Source organism: Lathyrus oleraceus, chromosome 6 (assembly GCF_024323335.1).
Source record: "Lathyrus oleraceus cultivar Zhongwan6 chromosome 6, CAAS_Psat_ZW6_1.0, whole genome shotgun sequence".
NCBI lineage: Eukaryota > Viridiplantae > Streptophyta > Magnoliopsida > Fabales > Fabaceae > Lathyrus > Lathyrus oleraceus.
The window spans coordinates 503768993-503790068 of record NC_066584.1 but is presented as its reverse complement, the minus strand read 5'-3'; the positions used below and the strand labels follow the sequence as shown (position 1 = coordinate 503790068).

The 21076-nt window shown below is 33.1% G+C and overlaps 1 protein-coding gene across 1 annotated transcript; it reads right to left on the bottom strand.

Moving 5' to 3' along the window:
• Positions 1–7741: 7741 nt before the first annotated feature.
• Positions 7742–10947, bottom strand: LOC127096450 (uncharacterized). Its single transcript, XM_051035016.1, has 3 exons — positions 8651–10947; positions 8261–8572; positions 7742–8174 (listed from the first exon to the last, which is right to left on the bottom strand). Exons 1-3 carry the CDS (start codon positions 10945–10947, stop codon positions 7742–7744), a joined length of 3042 nt encoding a protein of 1013 aa, XP_050890973.1.
• Positions 10948–21076: the final 10129 nt, after the last annotated feature.

Here is a 21076-nt window from a genome sequence, read left to right as displayed (position 1 = left end):
AACACAAAATATAATCAATGAATTCTTTTCTCAAACACCATTTATACCAAAAAACACATACACCCATAAAAATGGGTTCTCTAGGAGTACCTAGGATACTTTGGATGCTAACACCTTTCCTCTGTGTAACCAACCCCCTTACCTGGAATATCTGGCATTTTATTAGTTTTGATTTGGAAACTTATTATCTTTGGGTTTTGTTCACACTTTTCCCTTTTCCTTTGGAAACAATAAAAGCGTGGTGGCAACTCTGGTTTTATTGACGTTAAGCTTATCCATAGCTTGATGGTCATGAATTTACCGCTACACAAAATGCATCTCATGGTTGCGAGGATTACCATAACTCATTTTTCCATTTGAGAATTATTAGATGTTGTCACTTTGCTCTGAGGATTTACAGAACACGTCTTTTTATTACAAGGATTTCTGCAAACCTATTTTTTTCATCTAATGATTACCAAATGTCATCACCTTATTCTGAGAATTTCCATAACCCACTTTGTTATGTGAAGTCCTAAAGCTCTATTTTCTCTTAGAGTCAGTAGGGATACAACTGGTAATTCCTTTTGTAGCAAAGGGATTTTAATCAAGCTTTCAACAACCTTGATTATTTGAAGAAACCTATCAACATCTCTTTTCAAGCTTCCCAAATAATCTCTTGTGCATGTTATCTAATGACTTTATACCTTCTCTATTTAAGGAGATGAAGACTTGAAGAATAATAAGAATTCTATTGACATTAAAAAGAGAAGTTACTATGTTAAAACAAAAGCACAAGCAGAACTTAGGATTTCTTATCCTTGTTTATCTTAGAAATCCATAAGTCTTAAAGAGTATTTTGCATTGTATTCTTTCTACACCTCTAATTGTATATCAAGTGTATTACCCCAAACAATCATTTATTTGTTAGGTAGATTATTAGAAGTCTCTTACTAAGTGTTTGAGCATTTGAAATCTCTTGCTTGTATGCTTGAGCATAAAAGTCTCTTGCTTGTATGCTTGAGCATTAGAAGTCTCTTACTTATGTGCTTGAGCATAGAAGTCTCTTACTTTGTGTTTGAGCATTTGAGTTCTCTTGCTTATATTATTGAGTAAATTGCAATCTTATGTGATTATAGTAAAAATCTCTTATAAGTACAAGGGGGTTGGATTACTCTTAAGTTGTGAGAGGAACCATAATAACTCTATGTGTCTTTTTTTCTCTTGCATTTCATATATGCTGCCTACCTCTGATTGAATCAGATTCTATACCTTGTGTTTAGAATCTGACTAAAGAGTTTAAAAAGAAAGAAAAATATTTCACATATATATAAACCTTAACTGCTCATAACATATTATGAAACTTTTCAAATGATTTTAAAGTTATGCACAAAGTTTCAACATTTTTTAAAATGAATGAACACTTAGAAAATTAACTTGATTTGTATAAAAAAATCTTCTTCACACTATAAACTCATTTGAATTAATCGTAACACCATATTTTCTAATCGTGTGCAAACAATATTACTTGGTTGTCATTAGGGCTGGAGAATTGTGTTGGGGTTGGACTCCCTTTCTATGTGGAGAAAAAACCAAATATGATTATCCCATTTGTCTCACTTATTTAAATGGAGAGAATAAATTTAGGATTGAGAGATATAGAGAGAAAATAAGGATTCAAAAGAGAGAAAAGAGGAGAACAACCTATTCCCATCTTTCTGCAACTAGTCTCACTAAATCAACGATCCCAGATTCGTTAACCGTCAGATCGAGCTCAAAGTTGGAGGACTGGTTCAGGTAACATGCATCTAAGTTTTGACCATTCAGAATTTCAAAAAATAGTATGAGATGAGAGATATTTGCTTCATGCTAAAGCTGCAGATTTGAGTAATTTTTCAGCTTTTTGATTCTTATTTATAAGCTAGTTTGCTTTGTGATTTTGCGTTTGTTAGCACTAGTTTATGAGTCACTTTAATATTCTCTTGTACCTTTAATTGATTATAGTGGATTTATTTCTTTGATCTAAACGACTCATGGCTTTTACCCTCATATTGGGGGTTTTCCATGTTAAAATATCGGTGTTCTTTTGTGCGTTTATTTATTCAATTTGTCGTCTTATATTTGTTGTTGATCCTCAAGGTTCCTACAAGTATTAGGTATTTTATGTCTGTTGCATATTAGTCTATTATTGTGTCTTTATTTCCTATCAGAGTAGCATCATAGCTCTTGGTTAAGGGCTATTTTACTTGTTTGAATGATGAAGTCAAATATAAAGATGAAGATGGTATTGTTGAATGGTTCTAACTAACATTTATGGAATGGAAATATGAAAGGTTTACTATTTATGAAGAAATTACATTTACCGGTTTTTAATTCTACAAAGTTGGATTATGTATCTGATGAAGAATGGGAGTTTGAACATCAAGATGTATGTGGTTTTATTCGACAATATGTATAAGATAATGTTTATAATCATATTGATAATGAGACACATGCAAAAACTTCTTGGGAGAAGATAGAGTCCTTGTATGCCTCAAAATCAGGAAATAATAAGTTGTCCTTGTTGAATAGCTTCATAAGTTTGAATTATAAGGATGAGACTTCTATATTAGATCACTTGAGTGAATTTCAAGGGTTCCTTAATCATATGTCAGGAATGAGTATCAAATTCGATGATGAACTTTTGAGACTATTTATATTGCTATATTTACTAGAGTCTTGGGAGACGTTTCGAGTTTCTGTCAGAAGTTTTCTCCTAGAGGTGTTGTTTATTTAGAAACAACTAAGGGTGGTATTATTAATGAGGAGATGAGAAGGAAAGTGTAAGGTTCTTCATCTCAATCTGAGGTATTTGTCAATGAAAATAAGGGGATAAGTCATAAAAATGAACCGAAGGACGGTAGAGAGAATAGTAAAAGGAAGTCCAAGCCGCGATACAAGAATCTGGAGTGTCATTATTGTCACAAAATAGGACACGTACAAAAGTATTGCTACCAGTGGAAAAGAGATGACAAAGGCAAGAAGGGTAAGTGTAAACAAAGAGACCATGAATATCATGATAATGATGGTGTTACTATTGCTACTAGTGATGATCTTGTTATTTTATGTGATCATGAGTCTTTTAATCTTGTATCAGACGAGAGCATGTGGATAGTTGATAGTGGTGCTACATTGCATCTTACACCAAGGAAGTATTTATTCACATCTTATACTTCTGGTGATTTTGGAGTGTTGAAGATGAGATATGGTGGTGTATCTAAGGTAATTGGTGTTGGTGATGTTTGCTTGCAAACCAACATGGGAATGAAATTGTTGCTTGGAGGTGTCAAACATGCTCCAGATATCCACTTTAATTTTATCTCTTTGCATATGCTTGATTATTGTGGTTATGACAATCACTTTGGTTCTGGAAAGTGGAAACTCAACAAAGGTAACTTGGTTGTGGCTAGAGGGGAAAATATTTCTAAACTGTATTGGACAAAAGCTTTGACTGTTAGGGACAATGTGAATGTTATTGACATGGAAGCATATTTGTGGCACCAGTGACTTAGTCATATTAGTGAAAAAGGGATGAATGTTTTGGCCAAAAAGGATGTTCTTTATGGGTTAAAGAATGGAGATTTGGAGAATTGTTCTCATTGCATGGCTGGTAAATAAACTAGAGTATATTTCATTAGACATCATCCCTCGAGGAAGTCAAAGTTACTTCAATTGGTACATCCTGATGTTTGTGGTCCATTAAAGGTAAAATCCTTTGTTGGTGCACTTTATTTTGTTACCTTTATTGATGACTGCTTCAGGAAAATATGGGTTTATGCCTCGAAGACAAAAGACCAAATTTTGGAAAAGTTCAAAGAATTACATGCTTTATTTGAGAGGCAGGCAGGCGAGAATCTGAAATAGGTCCGTTCAGATAATGGTGGAGAGTATCGCGGACCATTTGATTCTTATTGCAAGCAGCATGGTATTGCACATGAAAAGACTCCTCCTAAAACTCCTCAATTGAATGGTTTAGCAGAGAGGATGAATTGAACAATAATTGAAAGAGTAAGGTGTATGCTCTCTGAAGCTAAGTTTCCTAATCATTATTAGGGTGAGGCATTTTACACGGCAGTGCATGTTCTTAACCTCACTCCTACTGTTGCTTTGAACAGTGATGTTCCAGACAAAAATTTGGTTTGGAAAGAATATCAAGTATGATCATTCGAAAGTACTACAGAGGGTGAGTTCATTGTCACTACTGAAGCATGCAAATAGTTACTATTGTTAAGGAAATTTTTGCAAGAGATTGTTTTTGATCAAGACAAATATGTGTTATTTGTTGATAGTCAAAGCGCTATTCATCTTGGTAAGAATATGACTTTTCATAACATGTTCAAACACATTGATGTGAGATATTATTGAATATGTGATGTTTTGGATGCTAAGTTGTTAGAGTTAGATAAAATCGATACAGATGATAATGATTCAGATATGATGACTAAAACATTACCAAAAGGGAAATTTGAAGCTTGTTGTGATATCTTCGGTTTGACAATTTCCTCCACATAGTTGTGAGGAGGAGATTTATTGGGTTTGGCCTCCTTTCCTATGTGGAGAAATATCCAAATATTATTAACTCATTTGTCTCACTTATTTAATTGGAGATGATCAATTTAGGCTTGAGAGAGATAGAGAGAAAACAAGGATCCAAAGGAGAAAAGAGGAGAGAAACTTATTCTCATTTTTGTGCATTCAGTCTCACTAAGTCAAGGATCCCGAATTCGTTAACCTTCAGATCGATCTCAAATTTGGAGGGCAGGTTTGCAGCACATGTACCTAACTTTTGACCGTTCAGAATTTCAAAACAAGGTATGAGTTAAGAGATATCTGCTTTGCACTGAAGCTACAGATTTGAGTAATTTTTTTAGCTTTTTTATTCTTATTTGTAAGCTAGTTTGTTTTATGATTTGTTTTTGTTAGCACTATTTTGTGATTCACTTTAAGAGTTTCTTGTATCCTTAATTGATTATAGTGGAATTGTTTCTTTGGTCTGGACGACTTGTGGTTTCACTCTCATATTAAGGAGTTTTTCACATTAAAATATCAGTGTTCTTTTGTGTCTTTATTTGTTTGTTTTTCTGCCATATATTTGTTATTGGTCCTCAAGGTTCCTACAAGTGTGAGAAATTTTATATCCACTACATATTGGTCTATTATTGTGTCTTTATCTCCCATCAAATCAGTCAGTTTGGGTCTATACCTACCCCCAAAACATAAATCCGATGTAAATCACAATTTCATTTTATAGGCCCATCGACCGATAAAGTTTCGCTCTTCGACAAATTCTATTAAATTGATTTGGCGAGTAAATAAAGTGGGTTTGATCGGTTTAATATCTATTGGGATAAACCCATAAAAATGATCCATTTTTTATAAAATTAACAAACATTCTTTAATTTTTAAAAAAAACTACCAAAATTTTAGAATAGCTAAAAAAAAAACTATTTTTTATTATTGATAAAAAAAATTATTATTATTAGATAACATTTTCAATATACACTGAATGTAAAATATTTTTACACCGTCAACCAATGAGAGACATGTATCCCGCCAAGTCACACGTTTAACTTTAAATACTGATATGACATGACAGAACGTTATAATTCTATTGGATGATGGTATAAAAATAATTTACACTCATAGTACACTACCTTTAATCTCTAAATTTAATCATTATCATACTTTAAACTATAAATTAAATAACATTCAAAATTTTATAGTATATATTTTTGTATTCATGTGAATACACAACAACAATATTAAATTATAACAATGATAATAATCTTAAAAAATTATGAAACACATTTTTATAATTGTCAGCTCTCTAATAAAAAATAAATAAAATAAATATTATTTGGGTTCAACAAATTTAAAATAATCATCAAAATAACACTCAATTTAATCAAATCCATTTATAGAAAAAAAAATCGGCTTTAATCGAACAATTCAAATTTACTATCCTAAATTAGTTGACATGCCTATTCAAATAGCCATTGAACATTGCTTGGTGATTTTGGATGTGTATCTATGCAATCATCAAATTAGTTAAATGGGAGTACATTTTGGAATCTTTAAAATTTAAGTAACTTTGGAAATTTAGCTGATGTTTCTTATCACCCGCCATAATAATGGACGGTGTGGATCAAATCAAGCGCTTCTTGAATTTGATTGACTAATCATTGTATTTCTTTATGTGGTTCGCATGTACATTAGTCTAGGTTCTACCTCTACTGTTTTTTTTTAAGTGGTCCACATGTACATATTTTTAATTCTATTATAGTAATTAATTAGTGGTCAATGGTCATGTCTCTTATTTAAAAATATATATTCATTGATTTAAATTAATATCTTTTAAAAACAATATTAATTCAAAGGCTTTGAAATTTGAAAATGATGAATTCAGAAGTTCTCATGTTAACAGCACGAAACAATAAAATGTTTAAATATTTAAAAGTATAACAAGCATAGATATAAGAGAAAAATTGTATCTCACACATTACACTTATCTCTCAACTCCTATATTTTTTTAAAATCTCCACTTTATTGTTTTTACGTACCAACTATTTACCATTTATTTTTTACTTTATGTTAACTTGATTGAAATTGGTGAAACTACACATCTACATTAGTTTACGGAAATATTTTATACTTCTTTATTTTATTTTAACTTATTTAATTTTTAGTTTATTTCAAGATACAAGATCATATAAGATCATATATTATGCTAGTTTTAAAAAATTTATTAAAAAATATATACTTGAAGAAACATCAACGTTGATATCAACTTTGACTTTATATGCTAGTATTATGAAGAAGATAAATATATTTATATCTAATGTATAATTTATCTTATATTATTATACTCCTTTAGATTTTACTCTTTTTTTTAATAATATGAAAAAGGGGGAGAAGAGAGATAATTGTTTTTATTATTTTTCAGGATACCAGAGACATCATAGGAAAATATTATACACTACTAGAAAAACAGTTATTAGCGTCGGCCACTTTCAGACGCTAAAGGTGAAAAAACAGACACTAATGTGTGGTTAGCGTCGGTTTAGCGTCGGTGTCGGGCCTTGAATAAAAGTTGCGAAGCTACTGTGTAACGTCGGCTAAAGATACACCGAGGCTACGTAGCCTCGGTGAAACGGAGGCTAACGCGGACACTAATGGGACCGACGCTATATTGTTTCAAAACCATGAAAAGTCAATATTATGTTTAGCGTTGGCCTGTCCGACTCTAAAGTCAACAAAAAAAGTCAACTTTTTTGTATGCATCGATCGACTGGCATTGAGGTCAATTTATAAAACTCAAGAAAAAAACAGATAGCGTCCGTAGCACCGACTCTAAAGTCAACATAGAAAAGTCTATAATAATATTTAGCCTTGCATAGACCGACTCTAAAGTCAACAAAAAAGGACAATAAAGATGTTTAGAGTCGGGTTGCAACATGACAACCTCACTCGAACAAATTTTTTCAATCCACTCCATCAACCGAACAATATCATATTTATGGTAAAACATTTGGAAACAATTTTAAACATTCGTGAAAGAAACTACAAAAGTTCTACCCACATTAACTTTCAAAAAACATACACAAAAAGTAATCACATCCGAGATTAATTCGTTCTACTAAAAGTACAAGATCAATCTTCATCTAATGATTGATCATCCAAATCGTCATCATAATGATGAGAATGTGATACAAAAGTTGAAGTGTCAAATTTCTTCATCATAAATTCCTTTATATTGTGGGTGAACCTTTGTGCCCGTATTCCTTGTTGGATCAAACCATTCACAATAAAAAACTGGAATCTTATGCTTCAGACCAAAGTAATCTAGCTCAAAGATATGTTTGATTATTCCATAAAAATCAGTATTTCCTCCTTCTGCAAGACCTTTCACGTGCACACCACAATTGCTAGTTTTTCTACCTTTGCTCCATTCTTCAGTATGAAACTTGTACCCATTGATAAAATACATGTTCCATGATATGGCCATTGATGCAGGACTGCGAGACAAGGCAATTATATCTTGGTTAGTAACTCCATTTGTCTCCTCATTTACATATTTCTTCAGCCATATGGGAAACTCTATATGTATGCGCCCAGATGAATCTTCTATATCTAGAGAGTGGTTCTCTAAGAATATGCTGAAATAAATCACACGATTCATAAGTAAATATCTATTATGATATGCATCAATAATTTGATTGAATATATTATGATGCACACTTACTCAAGATATGGTTTAACCTCATCACAATTTATCAAGACATGCACATGTGAAGACTTCCATTCCTTATCAGATAGAAAATATTTTCGTGACTTCCCACTTGGTCGACCGCCACTTTGTAGAATGGACATTGTAGGTAGAATGTCATCATTGTCTAAATGAGGTTTGTTACTAAGATTTATGGTTGGCAACAAACGGAAAGAGTTGAAATAATGAGAGCAAAAGTAATTTGTCTCGCGATGTATATAATCACTGCATATGGAACCTTCAACTCTAGCCTTATTTGTCACTGCCCTCTTTGAGACTCCCATAAATCTGCACATTCAATCATTCCACGTTTATTAATTTATGATAAACATGCAATAACTTAATAAAATCAACCACAACAATTACCTTTCGAATGGATACATCCATCGGTACTGTACTGGACCACCTAGAATTGCTTCTTTGGCAAGATGGATTGGAAGATGCTCCATTGAGTCAAAGAAACCTGGTGGAAAAATCCTTTCCAACTTGCATATGATAATTGGAATATTCTCATCCAACTTAATTAAGTCGTCCATCCTCAATGTATTGCAACAAAGATCTTTAAAGAATCGACTTAGCTCAGTTAATGGTTTCCAAACCAAATCTGGCAATGAATGGAATGCAATTGGGAGTAAACATTCCATGAAAACATGACAATCATGGCTCTTCATCCCATGCACCGTACCCTTTTCTACATTGGCACACCTACTGAGGTTTGAAGCATAGCCATCTGGCATTCTCAATTCCTTAAGCCATTTACAAACCAACTTGGCTTCAGATTTGGTTAGAGTGTAACTAGCCTTTGGTTTACCATTCTTTCCGTTTTCTAAGGGTTGGAGCTCCAAGTCCCCGCGAAAGCATAATTTAGCCAAGTCTTCTCTTGCCTTTTCATTATCCTTTGTTTTATCCTTAACATTCATGACAGTATTAAATATATTATCGAAGACGTTTTTTTCTATGTGCATCACATCGAGGTTATGCCTTAACAAGTTATCCTTCCAATATGGGAGATCCCAAAAAATACTTCGCTTTTTCCAATTGTGATCCACTCCATACCCTTCAAATTCTTTCCATTTCGCCTCCCATCCAATTTCAGTAACTTTTGGAAAATTACTTATTACCGCCCATATATCTTTCCATGTGGAAATGGGAGGTGGCTCATTGGTCACAACCCTATTTTTTAGGAAACTTCTTTTACTCCTTCTGAAGGAGTGATTAGATGGCAAGAAACGACGATGACAGTCAAACCAGGAATTCTTATGGCCACTTTTCAAGGTGAAAGCATCAGTGTGTTCCATACAATGAGGGCATGCCAATTTACCTTGTGTTCCCCATCCAGATAACATACCATAGGCTGGAAAATCATTAATTGTCCACATCAAGCAGACTTTCATGATGAAGTTTTGTTTTGTAGATATATCATAGGTCAATATTCCATTGGACCACAATCGATGTAGATCATCAATCAATGGTTGCAAGTAGACATCTATCTTTAATTTAGGGTTTTTAGGTCCGGGTATGAGGCATGCCAAAAACAAGTATGGTTTGGTCATGCACATTTCAGGGGGGAGATTATACGGAGTAACTATTATTGGCCAACATGAGTATGGAGAAGCAGACGCTTGAATGTAAGGAGTAAAACCATCTGAACACAGACCCAACCTTACATTTCTGGGTTCCCTAGAAAAGTCAGGATATACACTATCAAAATGTTTCCATGCTTTTCCATCTGACGGGTGGCGAAGGATGTTGGAACTATTTTTGTTCATGTGATGCCATCTCATTTCACTTGCCGACTCAGTTGATGCATACAATCTTTGTAATCTGGGAATGATTGGGAAGTAGAACATTCTCTTCACTGGGATATCTTTGTACTTTCCCATGCCAGTCTTGCGAGGAATGAACCTAGGAGCATTACAAAATTTGCACTCTGATAGATTGCTATCATCCTTGTAATATAACATACAACCATTCTTACAACAATCAATCTTCTCAACCTTTAGCCCTAACTTAGATACCAACTGTGTTGCTTGGTAATAGTTCTCGGGCAAGCATTTTTGAACTGGACATACACTTTTAAGCATTTGTGCAACAAAATCTAAACCTTTTTGTGGTACATGCCAATTAGACCTAATTTCAAGAAGTTGAGTAGATATTGATAATATTGATTGGGTAGCTCCCTCATAAATGGGCTTGTTGAAAGATATCAATTTGTCATAAAATCGTTTGGCATCTTCGTTGGGAAACTCATCCTCCGTATATTCCTCAACTTCTATGTTATCATTCACGTGAAAGAATACTCCATAAGGCCTAAAAGCATCATACACCATCTGATTCATTGCCTCAATTTGGTCATCATGATGCACATGCTCACTACTATTTGAATCATTCCTTGTATTAACATTGAGCTCTACTTCTCCATGTTGAGTCCAAATCCAATAGTCTGGTTGAAATCCATCTCGATACAAGTGAAGTCTAACATTAGTTGGTGTTCTTATCTTGAGACACTTGCAATTTATACACGGACACCTTATCCCTCCCTCAGATTTACAAATAGGTTGTTTCAAAGCCCTCTTTACGAAGTCTTTAACCCCGCGAACATACTCTTCTTTCAATCCGTGTCTATTGGAATATACTCTATCGCACATCCAAGTACGATCCATTTTCTATAAGGTAAACAATTAACTCGTCAACCACTGAAAATTAAAACATATATTAGACAAAAATGAATGGCTAATAAGTTCCTAATGGGTATTAGGAGAAAATCAGATAACTTCCTAATGGGTATTAGGAGAGAATAGAATACATGCATTCCAAGGGATTTTTATTTTATTTTCAGTGGTTCAAAAATTAAACATGACGAACATACCAAATTTTAATACTATTGTACATTATTATTTCAGACCGTAAACAAAATTGCTGCACAGATTTATAAATCTATTAAACTGCTGTATATTTTAACAAATCCAATAAGCTATTGTACTCACTTCCTGAAATCTAACTAAAACAATGTAAGCCTTAATTCTTAGTTTATTTTTTAATGTAAACCGAACCAAAACTACATGTTAATGGAAATAACTAACAACTTGCAGTATGTAGTCACTATATAGACTGTCATGTACAGTAGTACCAAATTATTACCATGCCAACACAAATCAACATACAAACCAAAACAAAACTTCTACCTACAAACATACGCAACCAAAACGCATAAGGTAGCCGATACACAAAGCAACCGCCTCGAAACCAGAAAAAAACACAACACTGGGACAGTGATCACAACAACAGAATAGAACTTAATTCGAAATATAAACAAAATATATGCGAATCAAATGCCACAAAGGTGAAAGGTTATATCCCGATGCTAGAATTTCATTTACAACATAACCAATTCGCAATCCAAGGGAAACCGAAAAGAGAAAAACACAACATAGCCAATGCGTGTTCGAAATCAAAATAAAGTTCAAAAATTTGTAAATCATACACTTAGCTCGAACTATGAGTTTAAACAAGTGGTAACCATAATCAAACAATTCTCTTATAACAATTAGAGTTAACGGTGCCGACAAAAACTAACGGTAACTATAACCAAACCGTCTACGCAAACAGAGCCGTACAGTGCAAAAAGAAGAAACAAAATAGATTATGATTATTTACAATGTTATTCCAAAGATAAAAGATCCAACACTTATTCTGAGAAAAAAACCAACACTCCGACATAAAGACATAGGTAACCGACACAAATTTATTCACAACATGACGGATACGCGATAGATCAATTGACAGGTAGGCAGTTAACAGAGAAAAGGTTGGATCGGGAAGCCTATAGTGTGGATTGGCTTTAGGCTGTCTTGTGATTTTCAAGAAGCTTTAGGCTGGCTTTACGCAACTCAAGATGTCGGACGCAGCCCCGTTTTAAATTTTGCTAGACCTTTTATTCCAATAGAGTTAGTCTTCTCATTATAGTGGATTTATGTTGTATGACACCATTATTTTTGCAACAATAGTTTCTAAGTTTAATAACCTTGGTACAGCAGCACTACAAGTTCTGCAAAGCTACCCAACGATACATACCATGTTACCTCTTCATCGTATAATATATTGCCCAAGTTAGTTATATAACCTTGGTACAGCAGCACTACAATAGTTTCTAAGTTTAATAACCTTGGTACAGCAGCACTATAACCTTGGTACAACAGCACTACAATAGTTTCTAAGTTTAATAACCTTCATCGTACAGCAGCACTACAATAGTTTCTAAGTTTAATAACCTTGGTACAGCAGCACTATAATTTTCTTAAACATACTTGCCATAAGTTAGTTATATATTGCCCAAGTTTTAGATTACTTCTATAATACCATATAACATATTGAAACAATGGTTTTTGATATGAACATACGCTTATGATTAGAACATACCATATAATATATTGCCCAAGTTTTATGATTAGAACATACGCTTATGATTATCTATTTTTGGTTGTACCTGCAAAAAAGTTAGAGGGCAATGACTATGAAGAAATACTTGCCATAACTTAGTTATATATTGCCCAGTTTTTGGATTACTTCTGAAACAACATTTAACATATTCAATCAGAGTTTGCTGCTTTAATTGATTAAATACATCATGTTATGATTGTCTGTTTTTTATTGTAATTGCCAATGTTATAGCAACATGACTATGAGGACATATCTTTATTGGTATGAGTTATCTGTTTTTGAAACCGTTACACTTATTTTACATTTTTCATTAGATTTTTCATGTCTCTACTAGCAATGAATCTTACACGACATGTTCCGGAAATCAACAAATACACACTTCATGATACATCTTTCAAGCAACCCTGAACCTCATCACACAATGCATATGTTGCAACAAATTTTAAACATTTAAAAGTATTTTGGTTATTACATAAATTATATTTTCCATTTATTTATATTCAAAATCTTGGATTTAATTTACTTAGTTTAAAATAAGTGATGCTTATAAGATACAAGTAGAAACTATACAGCTTTCACAAACACAGGTAGAAACTATATAGCAGAGCAATCAAAATCACATTTAACACCACACATATGTTCATAACAGGAGTATCATAGAAACTATACAGCTTTCACAAACACAGCTTTCACTACTGATGCAAACAGTTAATAAATTTGAGTCCAGAAAAAACATTTCCTTCAAAATAAATTATAACCCCAACCTTGAGAAATACTAACTGATGCAAACACTAACTATTGCAAACACTAACAGTTTAGTCTGGTTCCAAATTAACATAGGGATGACTAACCTTGAGAAAGAGTTGTCTTTGCAAAATCCCGGATGATATAGTGCTTCGGTTCCAAATTAACCTGCATTCAACAACTGCTTACTGCCTCCACTAAGTAAGATGAGCATTCTTGAAAACCTACATTCAGAAAACCAATTAGCAAATAATTTGATTTTTGTAGTTTCAGACTTAAAGGAGACTTTAAACATATTTGGAAACAATACTAAACTTGCAAAGAAAAGTTGATTCCAGCATCCACAAAGCCGATAGTTCTGGAAAACCTACATTCAGAAAACATAAAACATATGACTATCTCATACTCATTAAACCAAAACTCCATGGAAATCACTTGAGATGAATATGCATTACCTTTGATGATTCAGAAACCCTTTAACGAGGGATTTTGAATTAGGGATTCTTCAATGGATTCACGGATTAGGGATTCACGAATCGGTTTACGAAATAGGGAAAAAAGGGATTCACGATTTAGCATGGAATTAGGGTTTTCGTTTTGTGAAATGAAATGGAGGGAGAGTGAAAAATGACGAGGGAAAAGGAAAGAGGGAAATAAGCTGTCGCGCAATTTTTGGTCCGAAATAGAAAATTACATAGAGTCCGCCAAGCGGACTCTAATTAATAAATAAAATACTTAAACCTTAAATATATATATATATATATTATAGATAAATAAATGGAAAATGTATATGTTATAAGAATAGAGTCGGCTCAGCGGACTCTAAGTAAATAAATACTAATTAAAAAATAATGCTACTAGATAGAGTCGGTCTCACTGACTCTAAATAAATTAATCAAACATTCTTCAAAGGTAACATAACAAGTAGTGTCGGTTTTGCCGACACTGATAAAAAAAATAACTTGTCTTAAAAGATGTACCTAGATAGAGTCCGTTAGTGTAGGCTTAGCCGACACTAATAGTGTCCGTGTCGGTGGCCGACTCTAAACTAGGAGGCTAAAATGACTTATTCTAGTAGTGATAAAAGATAGGGGAAGATATATAAGATAGGGGGAGAAATCAAAAGTCAAACAAAAATTTTTCATCAATGTGTTTTGTCATTATAAAAAAAAGGGGAGATTGTGAAAAAAATATATTCATTCTTTTTAGTTTATCTTAGAAGAAAGATCAAAGAAGAAAAATAAATGGAATCAAAGTATCAAATTTGGCATAAATTTTTAAGATTTCAATAGAATTGGATCATAAACTAAGGTGCAATGTGCAATTTAGTTGTTATAAGGTTTATGTGCTAAAAAATTAATCATAAAATCATGATAGAAATCAAGAGGATAATTCCACTAATGATGAAGATGATGATCATATCAAAAGGTTTGAAAAGTACTTGCGAAAAGAAATAAAAAAGGAGATCATTCAGAAAGAAGCACCAATAAGGAGGTTACATGCTTTGAATGTAGAAAAATAGCACATGTCAAGAGTGAATGCCCTACACTTGAAAAGAAGAATAAATTCAAAAGCAAGAAGGACAAAAGGCCAAAGAAAACATATGTAACATGGTATGAGAATGAAATAAGTTCATCTTCAGATGGAGATCATACAAGGAAGGCATTTATGACATCACATTATTCAAGTGATGAAAAACATGAGATTAGTGATTTTAAAATTGATGATAGACCTTCATACGTTGAATTACAAAATTCTATTAATGAATTACATGAAGAATTTTTGAAACTTTATAGACAATGTTCAAATCAAAATAAAATTATTTTAAAATTATAAAATATGGCTAATGACACAAAATGGTAATTAGAAGAAGTAGAAAATTCTACATGCAATGAATGTCAAGATCATGAATATAAAATTGTTGAACTAAACCAAGTGATCGTGAAATATGAAAAATGTCAAATTGGTTTAGAAAATGGGTCAAATACATTTAAGTAATAAATATGGACTTGATTTTTCTAAATTGTACATAGCTAGTACAAGTCAAACTAAATTTGTAAATGCTACAAGCAAATTCAACAATAAGGAATCAATGAAAGTTCAAAATGCCTTATGATAGAAATAACTTTATGTCAATAATATGAATCATGTTTGTAGATATACTTATTTTTATTTTAATACAAAAGTTCATACTTCTATTACTTGCTACATAAGAAATTATAGTATTTCTTATGGTGAGTGTGTATGGGTGAGGAATGGATCTAACCCAAGAGGATCTAAAGAATATTGGATACATAAGCACTATTAATTATTTTATAGGTAGTTGAAGATTATATGCTAGTATTGACAAATCAAGATTGATCTTTCAAGATACAAGATCATATGATATGGTAGTTTTGAAACTTTCATTAAAAGAAAGATATTTTGCAGAAGCATCAACATTGATATCAACTTTGACTTTATATGCTAGTATTGTAAAGAAGATAAGTATATTTATATCTAGTGTATAATTTACCTTATAGTATTATACTCCTTCGAATTTTACTCTTTTTATTTTTAATAATGTGAAAATGGGGGAGAGGAGAGATGATTGTTTTTGTTATTTTTCAGGATACCAAAAACATCATAGGAAAATATTTCAAAAGATATGGGAAATATGCAAGATAGGAGGAGATATACAAGATAAGGGGAGAAATCAAAAGTCAAACAAAAAATTCACATCAATGTGTTTTGTCATTATAAAAAAGGGAGAGATTGTGAATAAAATGTGTTCATCTGTTTTAGCTTATCTTAGAAGAAAGATCAAAGAAGAAAAAAATGGAATCAAAGTATCAAGTTAACAGAAGTTTTTTAGATTTATATGAAATTGGATCATAAACCAAGGTGCAGTGTGCAATTTAGTTGTTATAAGGTTTATGTGCTCAAGAATTAATCATAAACTTTTAAGCATGCATTAGTTCAAGTTACATTTTTTAACTTGCAAAAATTACTTATTTTCAAAGGAGCAATCGACTGACACGAGGCAACAATCGATTGTCCTAAATCCCTGCTAAACGAATTTTAAAAAACTTTACTAAAGCAATCGATTGTTGATTCAATTTTTTCCTGAAGCAATCGATTGAAATTCCCAAGAAATCAATTGACACTGTGTAATTTTGCATATTTTTTGAATGTTAAAAGACAAACAATCAATTGTCATGCCTATGCAATTGATTGTCATATTCAAAACTTTAAAAACATTTGAATAAGTGTTAAACCTTTTCATGGAACATATTCTTAGCACCTTTTCCAAACCATTGCGAGTTTTATTCTAATTTTTCTAAAAATTTCCATTGCTTGCAAGATGTTGTGCCATATAAAATGCAGAATTTTTCATTGATCAAATTACCTCTTTCATGAACAATTTTTCATATGTTTCAAGTGTCAGTAAAATAGTGACTGAAACTTTTTCCTGCATAATTTTCATTCATATGTAAAAAAGATTAGTGAAAACACTTGTGCACTTAAATGTTTATATCATTTTGATTTGTTTATTAAATGAGAAGATTGAAATGTCAATATATCAGGAAAAACAGCAAAGCTCTCAATTTTATCAAGACTACTGCAAAGTCTGTATGTACTAAATCTTATCAGTTTATTGTATTTTATTCACCAACTGTGTGATGATTTTTGTCTATAAGAAAGTGGTTGTTATTTCTACAGGTAATTGCAAATAAGAATGGTTATCTTTCTATTTGTCATCCATCTTAGTATGGTTTTGATGAAGATAAAAGCTTGCCTTAGAAGAAATATCAAAGAAAAATAAGATGAAATCAAAGTATTAAGTTTGCATAAGTTTTTTGGATTTCAATGGAATTAGATCATAAACCAAGGTACAATGTGTAACTTTCTTGGCACATCTCCAAATCCTAACTTGCTTGGCATATCTCTTGAAAGCCTAATTTTGCTTGGCATCCTACAAAGCCCAACCTACACTTGTATTATGCATATAGTAATCATCATTACATAGCATTTCATCCTTAAAATTGTGTAGCATATCCGAAGATAAGGAAAATGAAAACCGTGGCTGCCTGGTGAGTTCAAAATATTCTGCCGCTTAAGGGATATGGGGCGAGCAATTTGTTCAGTTATGCATTTTTTATTTGATGGTATTGGTTCACCGGACTATGGAAAATGCTGAAACTTGTCGACTGTTAAATCTTTATTGAATATATCATTACAACCAGCTATTGCACAATCCTCAGATGTCATGTATATTACTTTGATAACACCATGGTATTTAAAGGATTTGCGCAACATTGTTCCAGTCCTCTAGCACGTGCTTTCTGGTCTTCCCTTAGAGAGCACTTGAAGTTGGCTATAATTGGTTTTGATCCAAGGATGACAACTAAAAACAACACTTTTTCTTCACATTTCCTAGTTGAGTTCCTTTTTTTTTTGCATCTTTAAAAGACAGCCGATGGATGATTACTTTGCTTACTTGTTGATTTTACTCCTTTCGATTTAATTTTTTAAGTGTGTTGTAAGTATAACTTGTTGTTGTTTTTTCCTTCATTCGGTTTTCTCTTGGGCCTTCTTACAATGAGCTTTTAAGCAATATCAACCCAACTTTTAATAATTTCGAACCTTTGTACATTAATCATTTTAATTTAATTTCAAGACATTTTCTTAATTAAAATTGGAAGAAAAATATTAACAGGGTGAAAGGTTCAGTCGTAATCCTGAATGTTAGGCCCAAGTTGTAAGAGCTTGCAAGCCATAAGTGTCCGTATTCCCTCTAAAACACTTGTAAATATTCAAACCCTTTTATTAATAAAATTGAGAAAAAGATTACCTGAGTGAAAGGTCCATACATAATCCCGAGTATTAGACCCAAGTTGTAAGAGCTTGCAAGTTATAAATACTCGTCTTTCAAGCCCAAAAATACATCCAACCAATCAAATTCTTTTTTGAAGTTTTGCAGTTGATCAGAAAAACCTTTTCATAAATTAAAGACATCTTGTCTTTAGATGATGCAAAGCAATGCTTCATCCACAACTGTTGAGTTGAGATAAGTGACGTTTTTCCGAATGTTGATTTGTAAATCCATTTGATGTGTTGTATACGTCCACTCCTCATCTGTTTTGGATAAAGCAATGTTTCTTGTCGATTAATATAAGATAGCTTTCGCTAAAGTTGACCAACAAACAAACATTTTCTATCTAGAACTACGTGTGCCTTTAGTTCTTTATTGAGATACGTAGGAGCAAGATTGTGAGATCTTGTCAGGCTCATTAATAAAAAACTTAGGTTTAGCCCCCTCTGTTGCAAAAATTCAAAAAGCATTTTCTCTTTTCCATTCTTTTTTCCCTCATAATAACTCGAGAAAGCCTAACATTTCTAAGCTAATACTAACGCTCACAACTAACCTAATGGTTCTCATTGAGTACAACGAACGTGAGGGGTGTTAATACCTTCCTCTTGCGTAATCGACTCCCGAACCCTGATTTGGTTGTGACGACCATAATCATTGTCGTTATTTCTTGGATTTTATCGATATTTCCCTTTTCCTTTTTAGGAATAAAAAGAGTTTGGTGGCAACTCTGTTTAGTCCATCATGCGAGTGTGCGGTTGTGCTTCGCTAAGTCGTGTTCTCATTTTTCGAGGTGCGACAGATGGCGACTCTACTTGGGAAAGAAATTTCCCTAAGTGAGTCAAGCCTAGTTAGGTCGTTTGTGTGCCTTTGTTTGTTTACTTGTATGGATTTTCTTTATTTCTTTTGCTATATTTATTGTCATATTGATATAATCTATTGTATTGGTTCCATTATGCTTTGGTACTTTGATACGCTGATTGGAAACCTTGTGGGAAAGACTTTTTACCTGAGTCTCAAGTAAAAACATCAGATAGGACGAGGTTGAGTAGTGCGGGTCCGCAAGATGATTTTCTCGTTGGGTCAGTGTGAGAACCTTACTTAGAGTAGATTCTTGGGAGGATGTTGTCGCCCAACAAGTAAGTTACCATAAGCTTCAATATTTTCATTAGGATCCATGACTCGAAGGACCATTTGTAGAACCTTAATCCTTTGGCCAATTAGGAAATATGATTGTGTAGTGTGGGTCCGTGAGATGAATTTATCGTTGGGTCGACACGAGAACCTCACTTAGAGTAGATTCTTTGGATGAAGTTGATGCCCGACAAGTAAGTTGCCACAGGTAGAAAACAATCTAATGGATCCATGACTCTAGGAAATTTTTTGAAACCCTAGACCATACCTGGTGAGAACCTTGTTCTATATGAGGCAATCAAATTTATCTATACCTCGAGCATTTTGAACTTATACAAAAAATATGTATCACATTCATCCATATACATTGCATCAGCATCACAAAAATCAAACTCTTAGTTGTCTCATATTTGTTTAAGGAATTGAGAACTTGAAAATGACAACTCCAAGAAGAAACACTTTCTCACTTAAGTACAAGGAAACTAAGCTTCACAGTCTGCAAGGATTGATCTCTGATTTGACTCACAATAAGCGTGATGACTTCGGGAAAGACTATGGGAAAATTTTGAGCCTTCTGACTAAGAAAGTTGACTATGGGATTATCAGCTCTTTGGCATGATTTTATTATCTGCCTCTATGTTGTTTCACATTTGTTGATTTCCAACTAGCTTCTACTTTGGAAGAAGTTGAGAGAATTGTGGGTCTAAAGTTGAAATATTTCAATCCATTTCCAAAGCTTGAAGAGGAAGTGGGCCAAAAGAAGTTAGCCTTAGCCCTAAGTATCGATGTCCCAACTGTTCTAGCAAAGTGGGTCGAGAAAGGGGGTTTCAAAGGTTTTTCCATGAGGTTCTTGGAAGAATTATCTCTAAAATTCAAGAAAGAAGGAAATTGGAAGGAATTATATGTTGTGTTGGCTCTGTTGATCCATGGGATTGTGATTTTCCCAAACATTGAAAAATTTGTGGATCATGTAGCCATATAAGTCTTTCTCTATGGAAATCTTGTCACATTTCTCTTAGCTGACATTTACCATGCCCTTCACGCTCGACATGAAAAGAGCGGTGGAACTTTGTTATGTTGTTCTCATTTGCTTTATACTTGGTTCATGCAACAGATGTCCAAAAAAGGCTCTTTTGTAGCGAAAGAGCTTAAATATCCTCAAAGACTAGCTTCTCTCACTGCAAGTTCCATCAGATGGTATGTCAGAGAATGGGAAACCCTAGACATCATTGTCAAATATGGGGAATTTACTAATGTTTCGTTGTTACAAACTAAGGGTTGCATCAATTATAACCTTATGTTATCTCTAATGCAACACGGATACTCCATGAATGGTCCTCCTGAAGCAAAAGATGTATAACCATTTGTGCTATTTGACATCCAAGCAAGTAATCCTGATGTAAGAATGATCTGAAAAGCTTGGTTGAAGATTGTTATAAAGGGTAAAGAATTCGGAAAAAGGAACACTCTTGTCAAAGAAACTTACACTCGATGGGTGAAAGAGAGAATTGAAGTATTACATTTTCCATTCATCTTTGATGCATCAGCTTTCCCTAAAGTTCCTGAGCCAAAACCTATACTTCCTGAGGACATAGAGAAACTTAATACTAAGGTTAAAGAGA